This window comes from Narcine bancroftii, chromosome 6 (genome assembly GCF_036971445.1).
Source record: "Narcine bancroftii isolate sNarBan1 chromosome 6, sNarBan1.hap1, whole genome shotgun sequence".
NCBI classification, from domain to species: domain Eukaryota; kingdom Metazoa; phylum Chordata; class Chondrichthyes; order Torpediniformes; family Narcinidae; genus Narcine; species Narcine bancroftii.
This window is the reverse complement of record NC_091474.1, coordinates 25,541,435-25,559,990: the sequence shown is the minus strand read 5'-3', so window position 1 is coordinate 25,559,990 and position 18,556 is coordinate 25,541,435. Positions and strand designations below refer to the sequence as shown.

General features: G+C 37.9%; 1 protein-coding gene across 7 annotated transcripts in view; it reads right to left on the bottom strand.

Annotated features, from left to right (window-relative positions):
- The window catches only part of rbm39a (RNA binding motif protein 39a), a 44,076-nt gene extending 29,029 nt beyond the window's left edge, over window positions 1–15,047 (bottom strand). For 2 of the 7 annotated variants that reach the window (XM_069884360.1, XM_069884367.1), the window contains exons 1-7: window positions 14,723–15,047; window positions 11,167–11,233; window positions 10,884–11,012; window positions 9,814–9,969; window positions 6,402–6,471; window positions 3,695–3,744; window positions 2,365–2,559 (exon numbers count right to left, since the gene is read on the bottom strand). In XM_069884360.1, coding sequence (XP_069740461.1) covers window positions 2,365–2,559; window positions 3,695–3,744; window positions 6,402–6,471; window positions 9,814–9,830 — 332 coding nt within the window. In that variant the 5' untranslated portion in view covers window positions 9,831–9,969; window positions 10,884–11,012; window positions 11,167–11,233; window positions 14,723–15,047. Of the gene's footprint in view, window positions 1–2,364; window positions 2,560–3,694; window positions 3,745–6,401; window positions 6,472–9,813; window positions 10,858–10,883; window positions 11,013–11,166; window positions 11,234–14,722 lie in introns of those variants that run through there. The other 5 variants (XM_069884361.1, XM_069884366.1, XM_069884362.1 and 2 more) reach the window with 5 other exon arrangements.
- Between the last annotated feature and the right edge of the window lie 3,509 nt (window positions 15,048–18,556).

Genomic DNA, 18,556 nt, shown 5'->3' with positions numbered 1-18,556 from the left:
AAAGGCATCTTGGGATAATAGCCTCCAGTCCATATATTCCCAAACCATGGACAATATAAATTATAATTTAAATCCCACCTGAACTCAAAATTCTTTACATTTATATTGCACCAAGTATTGAAAGTATATCTGGATGAATAGTTTCTTTTTTTTGTTTTTCAGTAAATAAACAAAAATATCAAAATAATGAAGGTTCATTCCAAGATGTGATTAAATCACAGAGGACCATTCTTAAGAACAAAGGTGGTTCTAAACATGTCACTTTTTGACTTGGGAAGGGAAGAATAAGCATCCCATCAGTTTTAGAATCTAAACTTTGAAAAACAGTAAAATCCAAATTAGAGCTTTAATTACCAAAAGGTGTGAACATGGTATGAAACTGTATTCTTATTTGAAAACTTTAAAATGTTTGATGTTTACAATATTTTTGGAGTTTGTGAAGTTCATTTCAATGGAACAAAATTGCATGAAAGGCATAGAAGTGTGTTATCATGTTAACTGTTTCTTCCTACTGCATTCACATGTTGCTGCTATCGCATACAGAATTCCCAAAAATTGAAGATTAAAGGAACAGTCAAAATAGATTATAATTTTAGGGTTTGGAAAAAACGCTACATACTTACATAAGTCGCTTCTCCAAACTAAGCAGGTAAAGATGGCAAAAAAAGAATTTACATAAGTACACACTCTAAAGAATCAGCAATTCCATCATTCTGACCGAGGTTATTTTAAGCTACAGTACTACTAGTTGTGAAAATATTTTCCTCAATACCAGTCTTGCAGCTAACACAGGAACACACTGGCAGCAAGAGCAGAGCTTCGGGTGTGCAGATCAATTGAAAGGAAAGAATGTTGTTTGAAAGTTCAACAAGGAAAGCAGTTCTGAAATCAGTTCGAAGAACAATCAAGTATTTTTGAAGTTTGAAAATGATTTAAAATTGAAAATGTATACCATACTCGAACTATCCTGGAAAGAACACCACAGAGCAGAAAAATAGATTTTAAAGTATCCCACACATTCCTGCAGCAGTTCTTAAATTTAATGGAGAAAATGTTCCCAATTTGCTATTTTTTTGTGCTGTTCTGCAGCCTAGTGTAGAAATATTTGAGATGAATAATAAAGAAATTATCCATTTCAGTAATTCATTGCCCAAGGAAGCAAATGACTTCACGAAATATATACAAAAATACATTGATGCACAGATTTTTGCATAGTTGAATTAAGGGTTATGGGGAAATAACAGAATGATGCAGTTGTCCACTGTCAGATCAGCCATGATCTTGTTAAAGGGTGGAGCAGGCTCAACAGCCAGGTAACCTACTCCTGTTCTTAAAATGTGTATTTAAATTAAAAGACATTGCAAGGAGACTGGCACCCCTCAGAGTATTGATTCATTAGAGTGCAATTGGTGCTAGATTTCACTCACAGGTACAGACTACGCTGCACCAGAATACTGGTTTGAAACTCCACCCCAGCCAGTGCTCTCATGTAGTTGCCACATATCTCAGCATGAAGTGAAGCACCAAGGCAATGGGTAAAGGCAGCTTGTGAGAGCTGGTGTTGGGTAGGCTGTACAGCTTTCAAGACTGAAATGTGGGGCTCAAGGTGCATCCTGGCAGGACATAGTAATAATTGCTCCATTTATTGATAGACTGCTCTCACAATCCCACATCTCGCTTTGGTAACAAGTTCAACAAGGATTGGCCTTTGCTACCAAAAAGCAATCTCCAATTGGGAAGAACTGTGCAGCCAAAGAGACAATTCTAATGACACATGGAATTAGACCCAAGCCCAAGGTGTTGGTGTTAAAGAGCTACATCATTTACCCCTGCCTTCATAGTCAGCACTGAATGCTGTAACACCCATTTAAGTGCAGATTCTACTAGCATTTGTTCCTGATAGTGCATATCAAGACACCAACCTATCTTCTGTCGTAGTTAGTCACCACGAAGGGATTAAAAGATGGCACAGTAGAGGGAACATTATTCAGTAAGGGTAGGTACAGTTCACCACCATTATGTTAAAATTAACAACATGGTCACTTATCTTTTCATATATTTTAGAGCTAATTTATATTAAGCAAAAAGCTAAATTAGTATCTCTTAAATTCCACCCCTTCTACCATTTGCTAAGAATCCACTTCCTAAAACACTTGGTTCAAATCAATTCCACATTAACTAATCAATCAATCAATTAATTAATTAGAACACATTCATGCTTCTATCAATATTAATCCAATTGCAAATTATTTGGAAAAATTCTATGCTTGGTAAAAATTTAATAAATTATTGGAATCCTATGTCAGAATTTCAAAACAGTTAATTAAAATCCAGTATCAAGGCAATTATGAAAGGCAAACTTACAAAGGACTCCTGTAGCGGCCTCTCTCTACCCTCCGACGGTCCTTGCTTCGACTGCGCCGGTGTTCTCTGCTCTTGCTGCTTTTTCTCTCTCTGCTCCTGCTTCTTCTCCTTTCTCGTTCTTTGCTGCGCCTCCGCTCTTTGCTTCTACTTCTCTTCCTTTCACGACTGTGACTGCGGCTTCGGCTCTTCTTTTTCCTGAAGAAATAAAAATAAATTCATATACAATTAAAAATGGCAATCAAGTGCTATATTGTCATTTAAATGTTTTCTCCCCATAAAAATGAGTGGATGGCAACAGTGCAATCAAATGGCCCTAGAGTCAAACATAACTATGAACAGAAACCAACTTTCTACCATGGCACACCAAATTCAAATGAGTAAATGTGGATAATAGCAAGTTTAGACAGAATAAAATGCTATTTGAAGTTCAACTTGCATTCAAGAAACCAAACTGGGAGTGAACTACAGTACATCTCAGCATACTGAACAACATGGTTGGCTTTATATTTGGAAGGAGGCAAGTGAAATTTACCACCGACTTCAATGTACCATTCCACAAATTTGGAGATCAAGCCACAAGACCTTTCAATCTACCAGAGAAGGGATGTCTGTCCTCCCATATGGACCTGGCCCACTCCAGAAAATCCTCCAATTTGAATGAAAGAATAAGTTAAGGCTCTCAGTCAACTACATTGGGCCAGCCACATCACTTACATACTGATTTCAGAGTCCAGAACAAATTCACCATTGCAGTTGTCGTTGAAAGAAATTATTGGACAGAAAAACTCAAGTATATACTCAAAGCTAAAATAACTTTCATTTTTGCTGAAGACTGTAGGGTGCAGATTTATCTTGGCTCAAAGTAAACTGAACAAGAGGACCAATTGCACTTATTATGGAACAAAGATCATTTTGCGTCCATCACCACAAGAACTATCATTCCACAAGTTTTTGTATTGTGTTCTTGGCCAGTTATTCAATAACCAAAATAGCCTTTTTTTTAAAAAAAAACCCTTAACTGTTGTTGGAGATTCAAGTGTATAAATTAATACCCACAGTACAACTGGAACATTTCAAAGGGTTCTTCAGAAGTTAAATAACTTTAGGATTCACATGATCATGAAAGGCTTTACACAAAATTGATGCTCTTTTTGTTGAAGTTTTTTTTAAGGTCAGATTAAAAACCATGCAAATGGTTTGAATTCTTTAAAGGTAAAGGTCAGAAGGATACTAAACAGATGGCCTCCACCCTAATGAAGCATTTCAAAACCAAAAGCACCACCATTTCTTACAACTGAAATTTAAAGAATTCTGAAATTCTTTCACTTACTTTTTACTACGTTCCTCTTGTCCATTGGCTTTGCTCGATTTGTTCTCATCCTAGGCAGGTCGACAGAAGAACATCAGAATGACGAAGGGGAAACATTTTGCAAGTCGTGAGGGGAAGGGAAGAGGGAATAAGAAAATATAGAACATAATCATTTAAAAAATTATTACTTATAAGAAACTCTAAAGTTTCTTTGAAATGGACCCTTCTATAGACATTAAGTTTTATTCATTAATTTATAAATTAGGAATTTAGGAAAATAGAGGAGGAAAAGAAAATCTTGCTGCTACTGACACACCGATCAGTACCAGTGCTACAAGTGTGCCTAAGACATGTGTGGCTGTGTTAGCTGAGAGCCACAGTTGATTTCCTGCGACCAATTCCGTTCCTCACGTCTTCGCCCATTTGTGCTGGAAGGGTGCGACTGTAAGAGCTTGAAGTCACCTCTCTCACACATCTCGCCCTGAAGCAAACAGGGAATCACACCTCTTAGTAATGTCGATTCCCAAGAAATCTGAAGTCTTCAATAATCCACCAGTTCAGCCTAATCATTCCCTAAATGTGGTCCTGTTTACACAGGGAATATTATTCATATTAAACCAGGTAAAGTGAAAGAAGTACTATTCAAACACAATCCAACTATTTTGCAGCGGCAAAGCTTGACGTATCACATTTATTTTTTCCAAATACTAGCTGCTTTTTTTTAAATAAAAAGGCTCCTACAGAAGCACAAAGTTGACAAGCTAAGGCATTTGTTATTAACAGAAACATATTTAATTCTTTGAGATTTATAAACATGTTTTAGTCATGTGTACAGTAGATTTCCTTGTAAATACAAAACAAATTTGCCCAAGAAGTATCAATAAACAAGATTTTTTTATTATTTGATGGCCCATCGCGAGTTCCTCAGCCATCAGTTGCTCCAGGTATAGACTAAAATTTTGTAGTAATTTTAAATTGAATGTTGACTGACTTGTCTGCCCTTTTTTCTTTTAAGCTAACATTAAAATCTAGCAGACCATAATGTAGACGACATACTTTTAAATGCCGACCAATCGCACCCTCTTCCCCCAGGAAAAAAGACAAATGTGAATATTCCACTAGAGTACATGCTTCCCTAGAAGCAAATATTCTGATTATACTAAAAAGCAAAATTTTACTTCAAAGTTTGCAGCAAAACAATTGGGCAGAACTTTTTAAATTTTAGATTTAGAAAAGCTCCTCCCTCACCACTTATTTGTACGAGTAGAGTGACATAAATAGTATGCTACATAGCAAAGTTATGAAATTTGCAGAAGACCGTCAAGCCTTGAGCTAGTCAAAACAAAATGTTGTGTTAGAACAGATGAAAGATGTTTTGAATTGTTCTGTAGTTTGTAGAGTCTGTTCCAGATGCACTTTTCACATGCATCTACATTTATCCTGTTATGTTCAGCGAAATACCAATCGATTGATACAGCACACTACCTGACACAGAATGCCTAAAATTTACTTTCAAGCCTCAGGTTAGACTTAATTTTTGTAGACCTCCACAGGGTGTAGTTTAAAATCTACAAAAGGAAGATCTAAAAGCCTGGCTGCCACAATACATGTTTTTCTCCTTGTATTCTGTCTTAATAACCCAAGTGTAGAGTCTGCATAATTCCTCAATCAATTCACTGAGTTAGTTCAGAATTTAACTATAACAAAATAAAATGTTATTAAAACTACATTGTTCTTTGATTACAATAGGAATAAACCCTCCAAATCACTGCACAGGTTACCCAAACTCAACACCTACTCTCCAGGCAGTTTCAATGTAGTTAAGGCATGATCAGATGTTAGAGAATGCCAAAATAATTTGGAACAAATCATCAGCATCGATCTTCTCAACAATTAACTATTTCACATTCGGGATCATTTATTTCAAATTAACAAATAACTGCATAGCAGTTATTCACAGGCCCACCACTTAATCTTCCTAAACCCAGCCTACATGAGACTGCAAAACCAGTCATTTTGTAGCTTTCAATCATGAATCTTGATTTCTCTGTGTAAACAGGGCCTTGTTTCTTTGTAGAACTTAATAGTACAAATGCATTACATACAGTGAAAGTAAAATTTAACAGATCAATATAGTTTACGTTTAGGTTCTGTGAAACTTTTTTTGCATGCAGAATATTAGTTTCTCTTCTAAAAGCTCTAAATAATGGATTTTTTGTTGTTGTTGTTTACAATTCATCTACTCTTTGATACTACAATGTATAAGCTTACTGTTTAAAACCATACTTTCACCTTGTTGCTATACCAAAGAATAGGCCATCTTTTCTTGGGCTTTGGGTTTTTACCCAGGGTACCACAGAACAGCGATACTTCACGCAATTACTACCTTATTGTTTGATAGTTCAGACTGGAATCAAAGCTGTATTCATGGTAGTAGAGATGTGATATCACTAGGCAAGTCTACAAAAAGAGATAGATGGGCATTTATTCATCACTCTAATCGAAACTACTGCAAAAAAAGATCTCATTTCTAGTTGCAGAACCAGCTCAACAGTAAAGAAAAACTTTACTTAAATGTAGTGAAATATCTGTATTCTATATGCAGTAAATATTAAAATGAAAGGGTTATGGAACTGTGATATTCAATGAGTACAGCACAGCAGTAGTTTCATAAATGGTGCAATGTTGCTCTGTACTTATGACCTGTGTGGATGCCATTGTTCCTCACCTCCTTTCTGTATGGTGCTTCCAGCATTGCTTCAATATCCAAGTCATCTGCCATGTTTTCTGACTGCCACCTGAAAAACATGCAAAGAGGAACAGAAACAATTAACTTGGAAACAACACTGAATTAAAATAATTCAACAGTCTTTGGAAGGCTAGAGTAGAACTAAAAAAGTGCTTGTGCGCTCTGCCCAATTCATTACACAATTTTGCTAAAATATTAATCTGTGTGGTAAGAGAAAGGGATGTACAAATTCAATACCCTTTGTCCAATCTTATGAATATTGAGATATTTGTCATGCCAAATCTAATAAATGCATTTTCAGTTTTGCAATCTCAAAAAAGACCATTAAATGATCAATTCATTGAAGTTCAAATTTAGCAGCAGCACTTACTGATCTGAAGATTATGCAAATACAGACTGCATACTCTCTCCATCACATGCCTTCCCACACTCCCAACCCACAAAGGCAGCTGTAACCATTAGCTTTGGGGGAACAAAGTTTGGAACAAATGACTAAACATCACAATTTAATCACAAAATGCATATTCAATGAAAATTATAACAAAAGCAATGATAGTAAAGTTTTCGTCTGTGAAAACTTTAGATGATGGGTTTAATAAATCTCCAGTCTACACAGATGATTCCAATGATGTCCTTAAGGATCTCTGGAGAAGCAGCTTTCAGATAATAACTGTAAAAGTCACAAATAAAAGCATCATACATGGCACAAACACGAAGACATGTTCAGCAATACGAGAACAGTCGAAGCCAAATAATAGTTTTAAGTTAAATTACTTTTTAACAATGTGTGAAAAAGTTTATGATTTGATTGGAACTGCAGAGTGGTGAAGAACTTCAGTCCATCACAAACTTCCCTCCCTCCACTGACTCAATCTACACTTGTCACTGCCTCAGAAAAGAACAAACATATTAAGACTCATTCCTCCTCAGTCTCACACTCTCTTTATCCTCCTTTTGTTGGGAAGAAAATTCACAAGACTGAAATCAGTTACTTTCCTATTGCTATCAGACTCCTAAATAAACTTAAAACAATGTAGCTCTTGCTTCATTCTAACTGATCTCTCTCAAACTGCACTTTAACTTGCTGTACTTATGTACAAGTTGATGAGCTGGATTTCATGCTAAAGGAACGTTTGCCACTGAACCTTGAAACATGGCAATGAATGAACTTGGTCCAAGCTGTGACCTAGAGGGCACCATTCTCACACATGTCAGAGGATTGTGAGCTCAAATGTCACTCCAGAAACTTGAACAAAAATCTAAGCTAACTCGCCAATGCAATGCTGATTGAGGCATGTTTCCATCATTGGGTGTAAGATTCCACTATACAATTTTTAAAATTGCAAAACCAATGATCCCCACTGACATTTAGAGTGGAATAGCTAAGAGTAAAAGATTGTGTGATTTCCAAAAGGCATAAAGTTAAAGATGACATATTCCTTTAATATTTGAAGCAAGATTACTTTATTATTTCCATCTTTTAAAGTTCCAACATAAAAAAAAGGAAAAGGGCCTGAAGCAAATGTTTGGGCACCCTGCATGGTCAGTACTGAGTAACCCTCCACCCCACACCACCCCCCCTCCCTTGGCAAATATCAGAGCTTGTAAATGCTTTCTGTAGCCAACAGTCTTTCAATTCTTGTTTGGGGGATTTTCACCCATTCTTCCTTGCAAAAGTTCTGTAAAATTCTTGGACTGTCTTGCATGCACTGTTCTTTTGAGATCTAGCCACAGATTTTCAATGATTGGAAGTCTGAGGACTGTGAGGGCCATGGCAAATCCTTCAACTTGTGCCTCTTGAGGTAGTCCACTATGGAGTTTGAGGTGTGCTTAGGATCATTATCCTGTTGAAGCCATCTTCTTTTCATCTTTAGGCATTCCCCTACCCCAGAGAGTGTGATGTTTGCTTCCATAATTTGCCTGGCATTTAATTGAATTCATTCCTCCCTCTACCAGTGAAATATTCCCCATGCCAATAGCTGCAACACAAGCCCAAAGCATGATCAATCCACCCCCCCACCCCCCCTGTACTTTACAGTTGGAGGTGTTATTTTGTTCATTGCGACCAAAAACTTCTATTTTAACTTCATCAGTCCACACGACTGGTTTCCAAAATGCATCAGGCTTGTTTAGATGTTCCTTTGCATAAGTCTAAGGCTGAATTTTGTGTTGAAGACTCAGGATAGGTTTTCTTTTGATGATCCTTTACAAAGGTCGTATTTGTGCAGGTGTCGCTGCACAGTAGAACAGTGCAGCGCTCCAGAGTTGCTAAATCTTCCTGTAGATCTTTTGTAAACAGGGGTTTTTATTTGCCTTTCCAACAAGCAGTTATCTCAGAAAGTTTTCTTGGTCTTTCCGACCACAACTTGACCTCCACCGTTCCTGTTAATGCCATTTCTTAATTACATTCAAGAACTGGGGAAACAGCCACCTAAAAACGCTTCGCTATCTTCTTATAACCTTCTCCTGCTTTGTGGACAACATTTATTTTAATTTGTAGAGTGCTAGGCAGCTGCTTAAAGCTGCCCACAGCTGCTGATTATTGGGACAAGATTTGAGGAGTCAGGGTATTTATAAAGCTTTGGAATTTGCATCATCACCTGCCCAAACATTTGCAAGGTGCTCCTTTCCTAAAGTTGTACAAAACGTTGAATGTGTCATCTTTAACTTTACAACTTTGAGATCAGTTCATCTTCTATTCATTTAACTATTCACAGAAACAGAAATTTTGACCGGGGTACCCAAACTTTTGCATACTTTTGTATAATGCAATGATCACTAAAACATTCAGCCAATGACAGTGCAATTTTAAAATATTTTCCCTCTCAACAGCTACTATGAATAACTCTTGCTTACATCAAGATATCATCGGCTATTTGTGGGAAATTAGCTACTCTACAATCATTCAGCACTTTGATATATAAAAAGCATATAAATAAATGCAAGTTCTTTATTCCAGACTTTTTGCAGCCATGGCATGCTTTACACCCACTGTATTTCAGGGATATTTTCATGGTTAAGGGATAGCAGTAGTTCATTCTAAGTCAGCTGAACAGTTTCCAACAGCAACCTTTAACAATATATTACTGCAATAAGATTAAAACCTCTGCAGAAAATGTGCAATTTTTTGGTTAAGTATTAATGTCCTTCTTTCTCAATCAAGATGCAATGTGATGCAATGAGGCAAGTTTAGATTTTCAGATACAAGAATCTTTGCTTCTAGCAAAGGCTAATGACCTTTATTCTAAAGGACCAACAATATTATATCCCATCTACCAAACTGAAGAACCTAAACCAGTTTCAGAATAAAGAAAATTTTATAGGCAAGATTCCTCCAGGTTATGAAGTAAGATGCTATGTGTGTTATGCAATGTTGAATTTGGCCACTTACCCTGGTTGTACACTCATGTTTCACTGGTGTAACAAGCACCGTTAAAAGGACTGTGGCAAAAGATGTATCTGCACTGATATTTTAAGGTGGCTATTTTAAATTAAATTAAATGAGAAATTGCCCATTTCATGTAATATGTCTCAGCCCGTCTTTAACCTGAAATAAAAATAATTATCATCTTATTAACATGAAATCCTTGACATGGTTATTCAACCTCTAATTCTTTCATTTAACCATTGTGATTTATTTCTTGTCATGTGATACTTTCCAGAAAGCACAAGTACCAGGAGAACAACAAACCAGAGGAAGTAAACATGGGCCATCTGTATGTTAAATACTGAATGTGTTATCTGCCTTCTAAAACAGAAAAAGCCAATTCCAGGCCTGGCACAGTTAAAGCACTGCTATTTTAAAAACAAATAAAACTCCTGAGATACATAGGCACTAAACACTGCTTAGTGAAATTTTCATGAAAGAATCAAGTCATTACATATACTACCATATATTTTCCAGTGTCATTCATTTCAAGTAAATGAACTTTGAATAAGTTGGGCTTTTTTTGCAAAGGGGTATGGCTTGAAAATAAACCCTCCAACACAAAATCCAAGATAAACTCTGCACTTTTAAACAAGGCAAGAAACATCTCTCTTCAAGTTCTATTCCCACAACTTGGAAACAATCAACTATTATGTGCTTTCCCTAAAAATAGCAGTAGAATTTCATGGTAGCTAGCAAACAAACTATTTATGCTGTGTGAATTATATTTGATACATATTTCCATTGCCCAATGATTTTTTTTCTTTTACAAAGAAAAACACTGACAACGAAATACATTTGTGTTTCTTTCAGTGTGTGCACTGACCTTCAGAGAAAAATAACCAGACATTTCACTCTCATGGTCATTAAAATTGCATAATTAAACCCACAGAATAGAGATGTTCCAAATCAAAGATAAGCAATACCACAAACACCCAACCCCCAAAAGTGGTGAAATTAAATACATTCACGGGCAAAAATTGATACTAGGGAGATTTATCAACATTACTGTACAAAAAAAAACTAAACCTTACAGGCATACAAACTTCAATATGAAATGAGACAATCCTACTATTAGAATTTGTCCAAATATGCACTGGTGCCTTGTTAAATATTCTTCAAAGACATCAGATTGTTCGCATCACGGATGAGACAACTAATTTCTGAAGACAGAAAAATGGAAAGTTATAGTTGACAAATTATTTTCCTCAAATACATTTATTTTTTGGGTCTGTTTCTCAATATTAGGTGTCCAGAATTAGTTAGCCTCAATCCAGTCAAAAATTACAAACAAATGGAAATAAAAGCAAATTTTACCTGACCAATTTAATGGATCTATTTGGTTAGCTTTTCCATCTGACAAGTTTGTTAATTTACCCAAAATCTATCAAAAAGAAAAGCCTATTAGCATAAAATACATATTTAGCAGGAGCAAACAATGGTAATACTAGTTCATTATATTTGGTGTCATTCAAAACCAGTACATCACTGTAAAGATAAAGGCTCCAAATGTGTCAAAATGGTTAACTAGTGAGAATACAAATTGTCAGAGTTAAAGTAAACGAGCAATCAAAGAAAAGCAAATATCCCAGAACTTGGGAAAATTTTAAAGGATGCAAAAGAATCTGAACCAAGCCGATTATTTTGAAATATCGAAACTGGAAGGGGGAACATGCAATCATTAAAGACAAGTGCAGGAAATATTACCAAACAACAGTATGGAAACAGCAGACAATTTGTAACAATTTCTGAAGACAAAATTGAAGTAAAAAATGCAAATGCCAGTGCCTAATATGCATATTAATGCAAATGGAAACAAGATGCAGGAAACCAAGGATGAGAGACAGATAGAACTTCAAGATCTGACAACTTTACCCTGCAGACCAAACTTAATCTTCCAAAGCTTTCTAAAATCTAATCCAAATTATTATTTCATTTTTAAGAAAGGAGTAGAGAATCCAGGTCATTTTAGACCTCTATCAAACAGAAATAGGGACGCTGAAATTTGGGAAAAATATGAACCCATGGAGATCAGGAAGCATAGCTAAATTGTTTCCAAAATATTCAAATTACATTTTGAGATGCTGTCCTCATCAGCTTCTAGGATGCAATGACAAAAGTTCAAGGAAGACAAAATTTGCATGGAATTAAGAGCACTTCTGCAATAGGTTGGTAGGTTGGAGGCAGAGGATAAAGAAAATGGGAATCTCATGATTCTCTTACCTGAAGCTGGGTTCTTAGATTTTCAATGTATTACATTTCTTAAATGATGTTTTAAATAAAATGGGAATTTTTTAAATTTAAATTAAATTTAAATTTCAGGCTTGTTCCACCCAAATAAACCAATTAACCAACAAACCCTATACTTTTTGGAGGGTGGGAGGAAACTCATGCACGACATGAGAAGAACATACAAATTCCTTACGGAGAGCGTCAGATTTGAACCCCAATCATTGGCTCTCTAATAGCATTATTCCAACCACTACACTATCCATGTTATCCAAAAGTAAGATGACAGCAAAGTTACAATGGGTTGTAAATATAATGGAAGAATGAATCAAATTATAAAATATAGAGAAGCACACAGATCTGAGAAAAAATAATCAATATTTTCATAATGGAAAGTCATGGTAATGCTTTCACAGAAAGACAGCTCAAAAGAATCTCAAAAGGTTTGCTATACAAAGAGGAGAGGACAGACTGTATTGTCCTGATCCTTGATGAGAACCTGTGCAAGCATGAGTGCCAAACCTCGGAAAGACAGAAGAAATTAAAACTCAAAACTGACCAGAATGGTAACATGGCCTAAATATTTACATTTATTCTACTCTGCTAACTTATAAAAAAGTGAGTTATCTTTCAGAGATTTTTAAAATAGAAAGATGGTGGGTTAAAAAAAATTCAAGGATAAACATTGAACAAGGCATAACGAATTACATCTTGGCCAAGAAGTTTAATTCAGCTGCAAATCTAAGGGTAATAGAAAGTTTCCTCATTAGAGAATGAAGTGGATGGTGTATAAATTAAAATGTTTCAAGATTGAGATGCATGAACATTAATTGGGTAAACATGTCAAGAGAAATGAAGTGAAAGCGGAGCCAAATCCAGTCACCATTTGACAGAAAGATACAACAAACTTCAGGAGCCTTGAAACAGGAAGTATCTCTGACACAGGAAATGGAGTTGTCAGAAATGAATGCGTCATACTACATGTTCTTTTTTCACAATACTGTATCCTGTCAACTTCTCGAAATAAATTGCTGAAGACCAGGGAGGTTAAATTTGTGGTCATACAGCATTAGTGTTTGCAATAAAACTAGTTTGAGCTAGATTATTTCTGCCCCTTCTGTTCAGAGGGCACGAGATGGGCAAATATACAGGAAAAAGGAGCAATCTTCCCTTATTTAAATCCTACACAAAAGGAGGGCTTGAAATTCCACAAGCCAATCCAATTTAACATTTGGAAACATTTTTCAAACTATTCATGCCCAACAAGCATGATTTCAAAGTTTATTTTAATCTTTCGAAAAAGATTTTGGTTAGTCATCACCCATTTTAAACAAAGTTTGCCTTTACATAATCTAAATGATTGACCAAACTTCAGGAACTTATTTTTTCACTTATAAACAAATTAAGCCTAGTTTGAGGGAACAAGAAAAAAAAAATCAAAAACTTAACTTAAAAATCAAATCAAAGCTAGGTGACATGAAAACAAAAACATGGCTATTTTAAGACACCTTGCAACTAACATGCAACTTGGCCACACATATAGTAAATTGTTTATCCCTCTCCTCAACGTACAAAGTTTGTACAACCTCAAGATCAATAATTCGTTACACTGAACAAAAGTTAGCAATCATGAGTTAAATGGTAATGCAGACCAAAATTACTTTAAAATCTACACTTCCTGTTGAAAATTTGAAAACTTGCAAGGCGTCAAGTAAGGATTAATCTTGCTGTGAAATAATCCACCCCTCCACAAAATCAGACGTTTTCCCTTTTTTTTAAAAATAACCCTTACTTCTATTGTATTACGACTTGTATTACAGGTCCCTGCTCAAGGAAGAGAAACTAAAGATGATTCCCCACTCAAAATCACGTCCATTCACGTGCAGACACCGTGGTTAAAGTAAAAACACAACGCTGAAGAAACTCACCCGGACAAACAGGGCACTTGACATAGCAAAGATAAAATAAGCAACGTTTCAGGGGCGAGCCCTTCATCAAGGTATTTTGAAGGGCTCAAGCCTGAAAACGTTGGTTGTGTATCTTTATCCTTGCTATATATAGTTTGACCTGTTAAGTTTCCTCAGCATTGTTCAACTTTATTTTTTTACAAAGATTTTGGTCTCATCACTCACTGCACTTCCTCGCTCCTCGCAATTTCCACTGGCTCCTCTGAATCTAATACCATCCTAAGAATTTGTGGGACACCGACAAGGGAATGAGACAAGCCTTTCAAAGATGTAAAAACACAATGTACAGATCTCATCGCTTACCAAAACAGTCGGGGCACGTAGCAAGCGAGATAATTTAACATTTAACTCCTGCCTCAAGGATCATCGGCTGCCAAACTCCCACCCCTGGGCCCGTTGCGTAACTACGACAGTGCAAATGTAAAATAAACCCACCCAAGGAAACTAAACCCTCCACCGGCTTGCTACTTTTAGATGATGATTTTACCCTCCCCACCCCCACCCCCACCCCCCCCCCCGTGTCTCATCAACGGGCAATTACGTCCCGTTTCCTCGAGGCTGAAGCCGAGGCCTGGTCTTGCTGCGCGCCGTTTGAATACACGCGGCCTCAGGCGAAGGTCAGCGAATTATCTTTGAAAGTATATCCGTGCGAAAGCGAGAAAAGGAATAAATTTTACCTTAAAATGAAAGGATGAGCGATTGTTCGTCCTCCTCGGCCTGGCCGCAGCTCCTTCCCCGCTCAGGCCTTGTCCGTCTTCCGCCCTGAGGCCTCGCTGGCGACTTTTAAATGTTTTTTTTTTGCTTTAAAAACGGATCTGCGAGGCAAAGAAGCTGTTTAACGGGGCGCAGAAAACGTTTCTCGTTTCAGTGTGAGGTGATGCGGCGGGCGTGCGAGTGTGAATGGGGTTGGTGGGGGGGGGTTTTAATTCCTCTCCCTTGTCGCCGACACACACGGCGGCCTCGACGAGCTGAGAGCGCTGACAAAATGGCGCCGGTTCCGCCAGCGGCGGCGCGGCACGGGGTTTCCCACAGTCGTGGCGCAGGGACGGGGCGGGGCGACACGAGCCCTCGCGTCAGAGGCGTCGGCTCCATGGCGACCGGATCGCGTTGGCAACGTCACTGCCATCCGAGCCCATGGATACCATGGGGTTGTGGCACTCAAATCACCACCACACAACAACAACAAAATATATATAATTTGTAGAACAACTCCCAGAACGTTTTACAACAATCAATTATTTGTTCACGTATGATGAAAGATCTTCACTGATTTTCCCGTCAAAGATGTTTGGGAGGCTGGTGGAACTTAGGACAGAGTAGAATCCAGATTCAGATTTATTGCCAGAGATTCTTTTTCTTGCAGGCGAGGCAGAATCACCTGGTAGTATTTTGAAGGACTCAAGCCTGAAAACGTTGGTTATGTATCTTTATCCTTGCTATATAAAGTATAATTGGTAGAGCCACAAAAAAAACCTGACTCAGATATGGCAAGGAGGTAGGGGATTCTGGGGCAAGAGGGTATAATTTCAGGATGAAAGGGTGCCAAGTTGGGAAATTCCTCGAGTCACGAGTTGATGGGACTGGTCATGGAAGCAAGGTCGTTGGGTGTGCTTAAGACCGAGATTGACAGGCGCCTGATGAGACAGGGCATCCAGGGTTACGGAAAGAAAGCGGGGGAGTGGGACTGAGTGGCAGTACAGATCAGCTCATGAATAGAATGGCAGAGCAGAGGGGCTGAGTGGCAGTATGGATCAGCTCATGAATAGAATGGCAGAGTAGAGGGGCTGAGTGGCAGTATGGATCAGCTCATGAATAGAATGGCAGAGCAGAGGGGCTGAGTGGCAGTATGGATCAGCTCATGAATAGAGATGGCAGAGCAGAGGGGCTGAGTGGCAGTATGGATCAGCTCATGAATAGAATGGCAGAGCAGAGGGGCTGAGTGGCAGTATGGATCAGCTTATGAATAGAATGGCAGAGCAGAGGGGCTGAGTGGCAGTATGGATCAGCTCATGAATAGAATGGCAGAGCAGAGGGGCTGAGTGGCAGTATGGATCAGCTCATGAATAGAATGGCAGAGCAAAGGGGCTACTCCTGCTCTGATATCCTGCCATTTTGTGATGCTGTCTGACCTGCTGAACACTTTGATGAAGGGCTTCAGCCTGAAATGGCGGTTTGTGTTTTTAATCTTTTGCCAGACACTGATTGACCTGCTGAGTGGCTCCAGCATTATGTTTTTACTTCAACCACCGCATCTGAATGAAGCCTTCCGTGCTTTCTTTCTGTGGAATGTTTTGTTCATTTTTTTTTTATTATTTCACATTTCCACCAGTTCTGCAACTTCGACTGAATAAAATTTTTTTTTAAAATGTAACTCTCGCAATGAAACCCCCTCATTAGGAGTCTGCACTGGCTGGTACTTTTAGAATTGGAGGGGGAGGTGGGTGAAATACGAAAGTCTACAAACGCTCAACAGGTCTCGCAGCGTCCATATGAGGTAAAAATGTATTGCTGATGTGTTGGTCCTGAAGGTATGAAGAGGAAGAGCTCTGGCCTGAAACATCAGTAATCTATCTTTACCTCCCATTGGCGCTGCAAGACAGCTATGTTTTTAAATTTTGTTTTAAATATAGACATACAGTACAGTAACAGGCTCTTTTGTGCCACCCAATTGACCTACCATTCCCACCCAATACGTTTGGAATGGCGGGAGGAAACCCATGGAGAACAGACAGTGAAGGATTCAAACCCTATCTCGATTGCTGATGCTATTGCAGCGATGTGCTCATCACTACGCTAACTATTCCTCTGGCATTTCTGGGTTTTGACTTTTAGAATCAGAATCAAGTTTATTATCCTGAACATGTGTCACAACATTTGTAGTTTTTGCAGCAGGAATATTGTGCATGACACGTGCAAAAATTTACTTTAAATTACATTTCCTTAAGTACACAATTTAAAAATAAATAATTAGTGCTTCCTTTGTGATGGTAGCAGTGGAGAAGAGGCCATAGCCTGGTTTGTGAGGTCTTTAATGATAGAGGCTGCTTTCTTAAGACAATTAATCTTGTAGATGTCCTTAATGGAGTGGAGACTGGTGCCCATGATAGTCCTGGCTGGAGCATTTTCCTGTCCTGTGCTTTGGCACCTCCATATCAGACAGTGATGCAACCAGTCAGAATGCTCTCCACGTACACCAGTAGAAATTTGCTTGAAATTGTAGAAATTTGGTGACAGACAAATCTCCTCAAATTCCAAAAAAAATATAGCCGCTAGTGAGCCTTCTTCACGATTACATCAACATGAAGACCCCAGGATAGATCTTCAGAGAGTTTGACCCCAGGAATTTGAAGTTCTTTACCCTCTCCACTGCTGACCTCTCGATGAGGACTTTTAGGGAATCATTTTATCCCTACTTTTATTTTTTTCCCCATCGTTGGTAATTGGAAGTCAATTTCAGTTTTTGTTGTTAAACTGATTTGTTACATCCTGCCTAGTTCAGTAAGAATGGTTCTTTAGCAAGCAAGCAGAGCTCTACAAATTCATTCTTAACATTCAGATAGCCCTATAACGTAGAACAAGTAGCACAAAGGGTTACCATGACAAAAAAATGATCAATGAGTATCAGGCACAACTTTGTCACAGCACGATCACATTGATGTTAACTGACTTGTGTGATTCCAGCATTTTCTGTTTTTAATATATATATATATATATATATATATATATATATAAAAATGTATAGTGATCAAAGACTTTCTGGAAAACTTATTACCCTGACCCTCAAAATTTCTTCCAGGAATTTTCCCAGCACCGACGCTAGCCTTGCCACCCTTTGGTTATCCACAACTTCTATTTTTTTACTGTAACTTTAAGTTAACATAGCAGAAATTCTGATTGCTTCATTTGGCGGCATGGTTGGTGTTAGCGGTGTTAGAAACAGATTTACCTTTAAAGAAATTGCTCGAGACAAAAATTGAGAACAAAGAACATTTATTACAACAACAATGCAAAGTTGGGTGCTTCCCCTTACCCTGGGAATACACACATACACTAGGGCTCACCCAACTTTTATACAGTCAATTTCAATATCAGAATACCCTCCCCCTTACATTCTTCTGCCCCCTGGATGGGTTTGGCATAGGCAATCCTTCCTGCCTACGTGCAGTTTCAGTACACTTGGAGGACCAGGGGGTATCCTGTCGGTGTCCCTTCATGTTATTGTCCTTATTCACACCTTCCTGATTCTCGGGGCTACAGTCTCTTGGTATGCAGAGTTGACTCATCCTATCTAGGGTTGGCTAATTTAATATGTATAAATCTGTGTAAGGTTAGCTAATTAGATATGTAGGACTTGGTACTTCTATCTAGGGCTAGGAGACCCTTATCTGATCCAGACTACCTACATTCTATTGTACCTTACCATTCCTTATCTTAGTCTTATGGTGGCTCTTGTCACAAAGACTAGAAGATTCTTATGTTAATCGTGCTGACTCTGCTTTCCTGCATCCTAA